The following is an 11,301-nucleotide window of genomic DNA, read 5'->3' on the forward strand; positions in this document are numbered from 1 at the left end:
ATCCGGTAGACTCACTAAAAGGCCTTCTGATTGACAAGTTCGACGGCGGACCTTTGACCCATTGCCCTGTATTCTGCATGTGCTTGCTGAAGGTATTGCACGGCTTCATGAGCCGATGAGTTGAGTCGAACTGCGCTTTACCTTTGTAATCCAGCCCATCATTCCCGGAATGACTTTCCTGGTCAATTACTCTACCCCGCGTTTATACTATCCGATAAGCAACTTGACTCTCGAGTGTCGGATATCTTGCCGTATCGATCAGCAGCTCGCCTCACAGGACTCGTAACACGACCCGGTCTATAAATGCTTCCAAGGGTCGCTTGCTGCTCCCACCCGTTTTAAATGTCATTGGACTTGTGGGATTTATTAATCACTAGTCGCATAGAGCTATTCGCCTTGTGTCTTACACATTCCCCTTCCCCTGTTGTCTTGTCTCATCACCTCTTTGACCAAAATGCCGGAATTCCCAGAACCCATCGTCTACAACATCAAGCCTACAAAACTCGTTCCCAACTCCCCAAAACCCCTCCTTCTCTACAAGAATGTCTTCGTACGCGATGGCAAAATCGATGCTACCGCCGTCTTTGATACCTTCCGTGCCAACGACTGGGATGTCCAGTGGGTGACAAAGTACGGCCGCCAACAAAGGTCGCACTATCACTCTCAAACCCACGAGGTAATGGTTGTCACTTCTGGGCCTGGTCGCATTCGCTGGGGAGTAGCCGACTTGAGTGACGACTGGGAGAAGCACACTTATGGAGATGCCTACGAGGAGGGTGGTCTGGACCTCGAGGTCAACGTCGGCGACCTCTTTGTCATCCCAGCTGGCGTTTCACATAAGTCTTACGATCCGGCTGCTACACATATAGAAGCCGACTGTCTGACTGGAGCGGCCCGCGGCATCACGGTGGAAAATGCAAGAGTGGCAGTGTCGGAGTTTCCCGTCAGAGGGTTTGTAATGATGGGAGCCTATCCACGAGGCTTCTCATGGACTTGGGAGGAGAGAGCTAGTACTCAAGAGGAATTCGAGGCGGTGTGGAATGTTCGCAATCCTGAATTTGACCCTGTTGTTGGTCAGAAGGGTGGCACCAACAAGTACTGGAAGAATCAGCAACAAGGATGGAAGAGCGCGCTGTAGTAACCGCCCTGTTTCCAGTTTATTTTTAAAAAGTATCAACGTTGAAAAATTAGGTTGACAGTATTTTGCGCATCTGTTATGGATTCGGGGCAATGCTAGCTCGTCGCCGTTGTCCATGACGATTGAGTTCCCTCGTGAGGAGGGTGCTGGCCACGTGGATAAAGAATACAGTCGCAATGCGGACCGACATGTAAACCTATCCCTCAAAAGACCGTAACCGAGATGTCTCAGGCAACCTGTGATCGCAGTTGCCGAGTGCTAAGCAGTCACATTGGGGCAAACAATGGCATGCCTTCGTCCTTACGGGATGGGGCCCGGGATATCATGCTCAAGACTTCAGGAGAAGCTTTGTGACTGTCAATCTCATACTGCGACAAAGCAGAGTTCATCATGGGAGTAAACCTTAACTCACCAAGCTTCTCGGCTACTGACTCACCGGTTGAGGACAGGAATAAGCTTTTCTACCACATATCTCGGTGTGGAGTGTGAGATATCTCACGTTGGCTCACTCTCAGTGCCTGGGTTTGCAAAGAAACTGTTGAGCTCTCATTCATATTTCTTTCAATACTCCTCACCAAGGATCATAGACAACAACTTCTCTCACTGGACTCCTCTTCTATTAATCCATCACACCACTCTACTACTTCACGACATTTCAGCCACAGCCATCAACATCACGGAGAAGAATCTTGTCCTCTCTACGTCAGTTTGAATTTCCAAAATGGGTTCTTCCGTTTTTCACCCGTTTTCACGGCTCCCGACCGAACTTCGGCTCCAGATTTGGCAGAGCGCAAGCCTTCCGTCACAAGGGGGTTCTCACGTGACCCCACTTGTGCCAACGTTGGCTTCGAAATAGCAAGATCAAAAAACCTTGGGTTGTTACATCACCCTGTTAAGCACAGGAATAAAGTTTTCTCTCGCATAGCTGAGTACAAATATTGCATAGCCATATGTTGGCTCACGTTTTTGGCCCACATAAGAAAATATTTATCGCTAATTCCTTCTTTCCTGGCTCTTCGCTGAATCCGCAGGCTGCTTCACCTTTGGTCCTCCTTTCTCTCTTCATGACTCGGCACGGTTTTTTCACGGCATTCCAAACGCACTCATAAACCTTCTGACACGTAATCCAGGCCTCTATAGATCTGCTTCAGCCTGAAGATGGATTCTTCTACTTTTCACCCATTTCCAAGACTCCCAGCCGAGCTTCGGCTCCAGGTTTGGGAGCAGGCATGTCTCCCGTCTCAACGATACCGACGTGGGCTGCACTACTTCAGACTTGACAATGACGGCGAAAAGCTCATCCCGTTCGGCTGGAATCAGGAAACCCCGTTGGAGCAACCTGACCACGATATTCCAGGCAACAAATCCGCGTATTTATGGCACCGGGGCCTCTGGACAGCTTGCAAAGCTTCAAGAGCGGCCGTTATGAAGCACTCTCGGCTCAGCGCGTGGAAAGAACTGTACGAAAAAGGCGACCGCGAAGGGAAGCTCCCCGGACAATGCGATCCCGACTGGGATAACGGAGAAGAGGATGTTCATCCGGGACTAATTGTCACGGGTGAGGGTCACGATGCGTGGTATCTCATGGTATACCCCGCCCGAGATATTTTCTGCGTTACTTTTAACAACTGGGAATTTGTTGAACGAGCATTGGAGAACTCCAAAATGTTTTATAATTTCCCTTTTCTCGGCATTGATTGGGCCGCCTTGGGGGTGGAGAATCTCGCCCTCGAATTCGATCCGAGTTGGAACTATGCCCTTCCGGAGTACATCTATGAGTTGAGGATGGAGGAATCTCCTCGAGGTCTACTAGCAAAACTGATTGATGAAATGGTGTATTGGGTGAGTTTCCCCGGCCTTTGGCTTGTCGACAAGAGTGTCCATTGGCGGGCAGAGCCGGACAGAGACTATAGCACGGTATTTTACGATTGCGACGGCGAGTACGTTGAGATCGGTTGGGACGATACGTATAGCGACCACTCAGGGACGGGGGCAGGCCAGGGTCCTGTCACTTACTTCATACGCAAGCTTACCGATTTGTGCGACTCGTATTACACCGACCTCAGCCGCGGAGACTTGACCCCTGGGTATCATGAAGAACTGGTACACCAATTCTCAGTTAAGGCATCCGTCAGGCTCCTTGTTCGCCGAGACAAAAAAAGAAGCGAGAGTGACAGCCAGGTGATGGAGGATGAGAATGAGAATATGGTGATGGAAGATGAGGATGCGATGACTGATGATGAAGGTTTCTAGAAGTATATGCTTTAGAAAGATGAAAGGGATAGAAAACCAGAGGGAAATCAGATGACAGTGATATCGCAAAAATTAGCATGGATTCGGTAATGCCTTGTTTAGAGTCGTACATGGGCATCTCGATCTACACATGAAGTAATCTAAACAAAAGGAAATCATAATATAGCTTTCTACCATAAATACTCTAATTCTTATGATGATTATTCTGTCTCTGCCTCGTTCTTACGCCAGACATCCCCGAGCCTTGACTTTTTCAATACTAACGAAGCAAGATCGCCTAAGCTACTGCTCGTGAGCAGCTCCAAGATCTGCAGATGTGCCTGCAGCTCCTTTGTTATCCAGTTCCGAAGCTCGATTGCGTTGAGAGAATCCAAGCCAAATGCCGTCACAGGAGCATTCCCTTGGTGAGACTGTAGGACTTCGGGTGGCAGCATTAGGATTGCACCAAGCTTGTCGCGTAGACCGATTGTCACAATACCTTGGGCCTCTTCCCTGGTGGCCGCTCGCTGAACTTCTTGTGCGATGGTCAGAGATGCCGATGCTGGGAGGTCGCTTGCGTCTTGCGACCTTACGATTGCGGCATGGCGGAGGTGCACGAATCTCCCATCGGAAGCGTAGTATGGCAGAGATGTGCCGTCGCCAAAGTCAAGCCCTGTCACGCACTGTTCATTGCCCATGACACCGATCTTGCCGTTGATGGCCAGCTCCAGAAGAGCAAGGACCTCAGACTCGTCGACTGTGGAGCCTGAGAGGTTCTTGAGCACCTGCGCTTGCTTGGCTGAGTTCTCTGCTAAATAGCCGACGCCCGAGACAGCTCCCAGGTTCAAACATGTCGCTGGGAGGCCGCTTCGCAGGCGATGTTGAGTGAATGCGTCGAGGTAGGTGTTGGCAGCCGAGTACGCAGCTTGACCTCTGTTGCCCACGATGCCAGCTACAGAGGAGAGCACCACGAAAAAGTCCAAAGGAGTGTTGAGCAGGGCCTTGTGGAAGTTCCATGCGCCGTACACCTTGGAACGGACCACGAGGTCGTAGTCTTCGAATGCCATCTTCTCGAACAGCACATCCTATGGCATGTCAGCTGGGGTCAGCATTGAGCATCATCAATCACTTACTCTAAGCACCATTGCAGCGTGGATGACACCGCGAATGGGAGGCAATGTCCGCGCTGACTCTTCCACAAGAGCCCCGACGCTCTTCTCATCGGCAACGTCGCAAGCCCGCAGGTAAATATTGGCATCCTGAGTCCTGGCGTATTCTGATAGCTGGCCAAGCTCTCCAGTCACTCTTGAAGTGCGCGACAGGAGCACAATGTGTCGAGCACCCAGCTGGATCATCCGTCTGGCCATGGAGCGGCCGATGCCGCCAGTGCCACCAATGATGAAGTAGGTAGCCTCCGCTTGAAGCAAGGTGGAGCTTCTTTGGGGATGAGTAGCCTGAAGTTGTTAGCAGTTGAGCCGTCAGTCAGGAAACATGCGCTTACCTTGACTCTCTCGCCAGCTCGGGGGCTGACAATAATTTTGCCAGAAGTCTTTCCGCTCTGAAGCTTGCGCAAAGCAGTCTCAACCTCAGAAATGCCAACCGTGATGATAGGCCCAACGGGCTTCACCACGTCTTCGGCCAATAGATTCATGACGGACGTCAGCACGCGCTTCATAATCCTGGGCCGCTCAGCAGCCACCAATGTGAGGTCAACGGAACTAAAAGTACAGTTGTACTCAAACTTGTTCATCTCGAGCCTCGTGTTAGATGTGATGTCTCTCTTGCCAATCTCGACGAAACGTCCAAAGTGGGACAGGCATTCCCAGGTCTCGCGGAGTAGATCACCAGCGAGGGAGTTGATGACCACATCGACACCCTCGCCGTTGGTGGCCTCTCGGATCGCGGGTCCAAAGTCGGCGTTGCGACTGTAGAAGATGTGGTCTTCGGGGATACCGTATGTGTCAATCAGCAACTCCTTCTTCTCGGCGCTGCCGACAGTCGCGTAGATCTCAGCCCCGATCATCTGGGCGAGTTGGACCGCGGCTTGGCCGACACCACCTGACGCGGCGTGGATGAGGATTCGCTCACCGGGCTGCAGGTGGGCGAGGTTGACAATGCCGTAGTAGGCAGTGCTGTAGACAACGGGGATAGAGGCGGCTGTCTCAAAGCTCATGTTCTCGGGGATGATGGCGGCACTGGTCGCAGGGCATCTGGCGAACGTGCTGTATGCACCCAGCGACATGGCACAGACCCTGTCGCCGACCGACGGTGATGTCACCCCTGAGCCGACCTTGCTGACAATGCCACTGCATTCGACACCGAGATATGGGCTGCTGACTTGGCCCATGGCAATCACCACGTCCTTGAAGTTCATGCCAGTGGCGGCTACCTTGATCTCGATCTCATCTTCCGCCAGAGGAAGCTCAATATCTTCCTTGAAGTACAACGAGTCGAGCGCTCCATAGGTGCCGACAGCCACCTTGAGCCGACGTCCAGGCTGATCGAACTCTTGCAGATATGGAGCCGAGTCCTGCGTCTCGCGGAAAATGGCGACGTTCATGTCTTCGGACTCGACGACGCGGGGCACCACAAGCTGGCCATCCTCTTCAGCGAACTCAAAGTCCACGGGCGTGTCATCTTGTGGCTTGACAAGTGAAGTCGTCAGCGCCTCAAGAATGAGTTCCGCCCGACCATAGGCATTGAGCCTCGAGTTGGGATCCAGGTCTAGAAGCGCTGCCGTCTTGCTTGCCTCGGAGCGCACTGATCGGAGCAGGCCTTGAGCCATGTTATTCTCAGGCTTCTCGGCGTATCGATAGCCAGCTGCGCTCACCCAGAGAATGGAAGAGGATGTGAGAAGAAGCTTTTGTAGGCGATTGAAGGTGTCAGCCGACAGCCCATGGAGCAGTGGGCCATCAAGCTCGGCTAGACAAATGTATGGGACTGCCGAAGGTTCGACCTTGGAGAAAGGAACAATGGTAGGCTTGGATCCGGTGTGAAGATCAGCGAGATTCACCAGCGCTCCGACGAGCGGGTCACTTTCGTCCTTGTCAGAGATGATGACAATGGGATCCGCAAGGACGGTATTGTTGAGCGTGAAACGCAGAGCATGCGTGTCGGCCGGTTGGCCATCCTGGCTGGCACTGTCCCGGCTACTGGCAGGTGTACCGACAGACCTGGGGCTGTCGCTAAGATCTTCGCTCGACGATGAGCAAACCGTGTTGTTGCTGCAGACGCGACGGGGAACCATTTCAAGGCTCTTCTCGCTTCCAGGGCTGTCCAGATCGAGAGGGTTCAGTTGCTCCCACTGGATCTTGTAACACAACGAGCGAGGGACCTGCTCTTGTCCCATATCACCATTGACAGGTGTCATCCGGAAGCCATCCATCTTCAGCAGAGGCTCGGTGTTGTGCTCCGTGTTCCAGACATCGACGTAGAAGTCGACAGGTCCAGGGCTGGCAGGATTGGGTTTGCCGTGGGCGACAACCTGAACTTGCCGGCCCGTCGAGCATGGGAGCTTGCTGCTAATCTCAAGCTCCTTGATGGCGGTTGGCATGAAGAGGGACTTCATCTCGCCTCGTCCCGCGCCAAATATGGCGAAAGTCAGCTGAACAAACAGATCTGTGAAAGCCGCTGGTAGGATCGAGGGAGTCTCGTGGTTGAAGGGCATACTCGAGGCCGTGTCGGGTACGGTGACGCCGCTGGTAGAGTACTCTCCCGCCACCTTGAGACCGCCCGACGGCTGAAGCTGGAACAAAGATCCGTACTCGGCACCAAATCCCTGAAGTTCAGAGTAAAAGTCCTGGGTGGACAGCTCGCCGCCGTGGATGTTATCGGCGGCAGTCTTGCGTGCACGAGCACCATGTGTACTACCCTGGCTGACAGCATTGGAGGTGTCTTGTTTGCGAATAGCCACGAGACCTGTGCAGTGCTCTAGCCAACCTCTGCTAGAGTTCCAAGACGCAATCCGGAACTCGTCCCAGTCGGAGGATTGGGCGCGGGTGCCTTCGGCGTACGATCGCAGTGTCACAACTGTCTCATACTCAGAGCTGTCGTCAAGAATGAATGCCTTGGACACACAGATCTCGCGAAGTCGGTATCCGAGGATTTGCTCAGCGGAGATGCCACGCAGACCAGCACGTTGCATAGAGGCCTCCACTGCCATGCAGAGGTAAGCCGCCAAAGGCATGGTGGTCAGCGACTGCATCTTGTGGTGCTTCAACCACGGCACATCGTCAACTGTAATAACGTTTCGCCAGGTGGGATCCAACTCGCTGTAGTTATCTTCGAGTGTGCCCAGCAGGTCGTGACGAGGGAATGGCTTGAGACGATGCTGCTTGCTGGAGCGAGACTCGAACCAGTACTTCCGGTCAGCCCATGGGTATGGCGCAAAGTCAGCGACCAAGGAAGCCTTCTGAGCACCATCATCATCCTCGTTGATAGCGCTGAAGTTGACAGGGTAGCCCTTGACAAACAGAGTGCCGGCAAGCTTGAGCGCTGTGGTCGTGGCGTGTTGGTTGCGCACCAGTGACGACTGGTACTTGACACTGGAGGCTTGGCTGCTGATGCCCTTGAGAATCTGCTTGATGGGACCCTCTAAGGCTGAGTGCGGTCCAATTTCTACAATCATGTCAGGATGACCGTCTTCGTAGAGCTCCTTCAAAGCCGACGAGAAAAGGACGGGCTTGGTAAGGTTGTCGACCCAGTAGGATGGGCCAAGAGCCACAGTCGAGTCGAGCTTGTTGCCGTTCAGGGAAGAGTAGAAAGCAACACCATCGCAATCTTGGCTCGCGATGTTGCTGATCGAAGCCATGTAGTCATCAGCAACGAGCTGCATGTGTGGCGAGTGGTAGGCCACATCAACACGCAGCTTACGGTTGAAAATGCTGCGATTCTCGAGCTCGACAGCAAGCTTATCGATGGCATCCTCATCTCCAGATACCGTGACGGAGGAGGGCGAGTTCTCGCAGGCCACAACGATGGAGGTGAGTTCAAGAGACTGGATCAGGTCTTTCACCTCAGCCGGCCCCGCACCGACAGCGATCATGGAACCTCGGAGATCCGGGAACTTGGCCTTCATCTTCTGGGCGGCCTGGCCGCGGTGATAAGCAGCAGCCATAGCAGCCTCGAGAGTGATGGCACCAGTGGCAAAGGCAGCTCCTATCTCACCACTGGAGTGGCCGACCACCATTGCAGGTTTGATGCCCCAGGACTCGAGCAAGGCAGTCAAGCCCAACTGAACGGCGGTGCAAATAGGCTGGCTGATGTGTGCCTTGCCGATCTGTGACTCCTCTTTGCTCTTGTTAAGCTCCTCGATGAGAGAGAAGTCAGCACCCATACGCTTGAGGCAGTCATCGGCAGCCTTGACCGTGTCGGCAAAGATCAGATGGCTGCTCAGCAGCTCACGGCCCATGCCAGCCCACTGCGCTCCTTGACCGGTGTAAACGAAAGCCAGCTTGGGAACCTTGGCTGCTCTACTTGGCAAAGCGTCGATGCCATTGAGTGACAGGGCAAGCTCATCCAGCGATGTTGCTGTGAGCGCAATCCGCCATTGGAGATGCGACCGACGCTCGCCTAGTGTATAGGCAATGTCTCGAATGAGACGCTTCTGGAAGACCTCAGGGTGCTGCTCGATGTACACACCAAGTTGCGACGCCAAGCGCTTGAGTGCCCCCTCATCGTGAGCAGACAAGACAAACAGCTTGGGACGCTGGTTCTTGGACTCGATCGGCAGATCCGAAAGAGACACAGGTGGACATTCCAAAACAGCATGGGCATTGGACCCTCCAAAGCCAAAGTTGTTGATGCTGATGTACCGCTTGTTCTTTGGCCAAGGGCGGATGTTGATAGGAACCTTCATGTTCCACTGGTCCAAGGGGATGTTGGGGTTCACCTTTTCAAAGTTGAGGTTAGGCAGGATGAAGCCCTTTTCGAGCATCAGTGTCGCCTTGATGATGGATGCAATACCGCTGGCGTTTTCAAGGTGTCCGACATTTGTCTTGACGGACCCTATGTAGAGGGGAAAACGCTTTGTGCGGCCCTTGCCGAAGACACGAGAGAGGGCACCGGCTTCGATGGGATCACCGACTTTTGTTCCCGTGCCATGGGCTTCGATGAAGCCGACGTCTTCGGGGTTGATGCCTGCCCTGGCGTACACATCACGCATGAGACGCTCCTGAGCCTCGCCGCTTGGCGTTGAGATGCCTAACGGGATGTAAGTGTGATGGACGTCGAAGCTTTTGAGAGTTTACTTACCAACAGTCTTTCCATCTTGGTTGGTGCCAGTGTTGACAATAACTGAACGGATCTTGTCATTGTCCTTCAGGGCCTGATCCAGAGGCTTCAGAAGTAAGGCACCAACGCCCTCGCCTCGCGCGAAGCCAGACTTGGCTCGTTCATCGAAGGCAAAGGTCTTTCCATGCTCATTGAAGATCCTTGATTGATGAAGATTAGCTATGAAACATCATGAATGGATGAGAGCAATAACTCACCCTAGCATAGACATGGAGATATAATCATCGGGCTGGAGGTGCAGGTTGGCAGCAGCCACAATAGCCTGTTCAGACTCGCCAGACCGGATACTCTGCACAGCCTGATGCAGAGCGTACAAGCTAGATGAACATGCCGTGTCTATCGATGAACAGGGGCCATGAAAGTCGAAGTAGTAAGACAAACGGCCCGCTTGGATGGACTGGTGATTGCCAGTGGCATCAAACATGGGGACTCTGTTCACATCACGCAGAGTGCCCATGCGATAGTCTGATGAGGCACCGCCAACAAAGACTCCAATGTTGCGGCCAGCGATTGTCTCCTTGGGGACACCAGCATTCTCAAGTGCCTCGTATGTGCACTCGAGTAGCTGCCGTTGTTGCGGGTCTATAGCAAGACATGTTAGCAAATATGCAAGACCTCTCGGGGGTATTCTAGAATATTGTCTCACCCATGGCCAAGGCTTCCTGCTCTGTGATGTTAAAAAACGGGGCATCGAACCGCGACAGGTCCTGATTCATAAAGTAACCCCCCTTGGCGTTGATGCACCCCTTCTTCTGAGGGTTGGGATGGTGAAAGGCTCCCATGGCGAACCTGTCTTCTGGTATCTCTCGCCAGCCGCTGCGTGACCGAGACAGGAGTGTCCAGAAGTCCTCGGGATTAGAGACGTCGCCAGACAGCCGGCAGGACATGCCGACTATGGCGATCGGTGCTAGCCGGGGCTCTTGGTTGGCTGACATTGTGATGTGTGGATTTGAAGTTGAAAGATGCCGCGAGAAGCCCAGGAGCTGTGTGGGATAGTTGGGCTGACAGATATCGGAAGTGAAGCAAATGGAAAGGAAGGAAATCAATGCAACTATATCATTTTTTTCACCCTTGCCCTTCCATGGCTGAACTCAGTTCATTCTATTCAATATTCGCCGTTCTCAGCATTCTGATAAACCACCACGATGGAAACATCAAGCCAGAATTCCCCTGGATTGCTGCACTGGGTCACTGGCATCCCGTTTCTTATCCATCAAGTCAAGGATGTACTGCTACCTCTACTGCATGTAGACAAGAGCATCGTGTGCCAAGAGATAGGGGGAGAAGATCACTTCCCTTGGTCCAGATACAGACTCGACCCAGATACGGAACCGAATCCTATGTATCTGTTACACCGAGACCCTTTCGATCATGGCGTCGATACCCAGGCCCTTTGCATCGGCAGTTGATCTCGCCGTTCGCAGCTTAGCTATAGATGATGCGATGGGATGGCATGCGATAGTTTATGAATCGTTTCTCGACTGATTTCGCCCACTTTCCGAGGCTTTTCGGCTCTTCTTGGTTCCGAGTTATGCATGGTCCAAAGGGACAGGGGCAAGAGTTATTGGTGTTTGGAAAAGGCCGAGATCTACGACACGCCCCCACCTCGCGTAGATTGCTACGTCGATCATCACGGCATG

The 11,301-nt window shown here is 53.1% G+C and overlaps 3 protein-coding genes across 3 annotated transcripts; 2 read left to right on the forward strand and 1 right to left on the reverse strand.

Moving 5' to 3' along the window:
* Positions 1-454: 454 nt before the first annotated feature.
* Positions 455-1,138, forward strand: NCS54_01340900 (Hypothetical protein; the record flags this gene model as incomplete). The annotated part of the gene is made up of 1 exon (XM_053158603.1): positions 455-1,138. One exon carries the CDS (start codon positions 455-457, stop codon positions 1,136-1,138), a length of 684 nt encoding a protein of 227 aa, XP_053014578.1.
* A 1,158-nt stretch (positions 1,139-2,296) lies between these two features.
* Positions 2,297-3,391, forward strand: NCS54_01341000 (2EXR domain-containing protein; the record flags this gene model as incomplete). The annotated part of the gene is made up of 1 exon (XM_053158604.1): positions 2,297-3,391. One exon carries the CDS (start codon positions 2,297-2,299, stop codon positions 3,389-3,391), a length of 1,095 nt encoding a protein of 364 aa, XP_053014579.1.
* Positions 3,392-3,591: 200 nt separating this feature from the next.
* On the reverse strand, positions 3,592-10,596 carry NCS54_01341100 (Carrier domain-containing protein; the record flags this gene model as incomplete). The annotated part of the gene is made up of 6 exons (XM_053158605.1): positions 3,592-4,455; positions 4,504-4,824; positions 4,872-9,571; positions 9,623-9,801; positions 9,859-10,243; positions 10,308-10,596. The coding sequence occupies 6 exons, from the start codon at positions 10,594-10,596 to the stop codon at positions 3,592-3,594; spliced, it is 6,738 nt and encodes a 2,245-aa protein (XP_053014580.1).
* Between the last annotated feature and the right edge of the window lie 705 nt (positions 10,597-11,301).

Source organism: Fusarium falciforme, chromosome 11, assembly GCF_026873545.1.
Source record: "Fusarium falciforme chromosome 11, complete sequence".
NCBI classification, from domain to species: Eukaryota; Fungi; Ascomycota; class Sordariomycetes; order Hypocreales; family Nectriaceae; genus Fusarium; species Fusarium falciforme.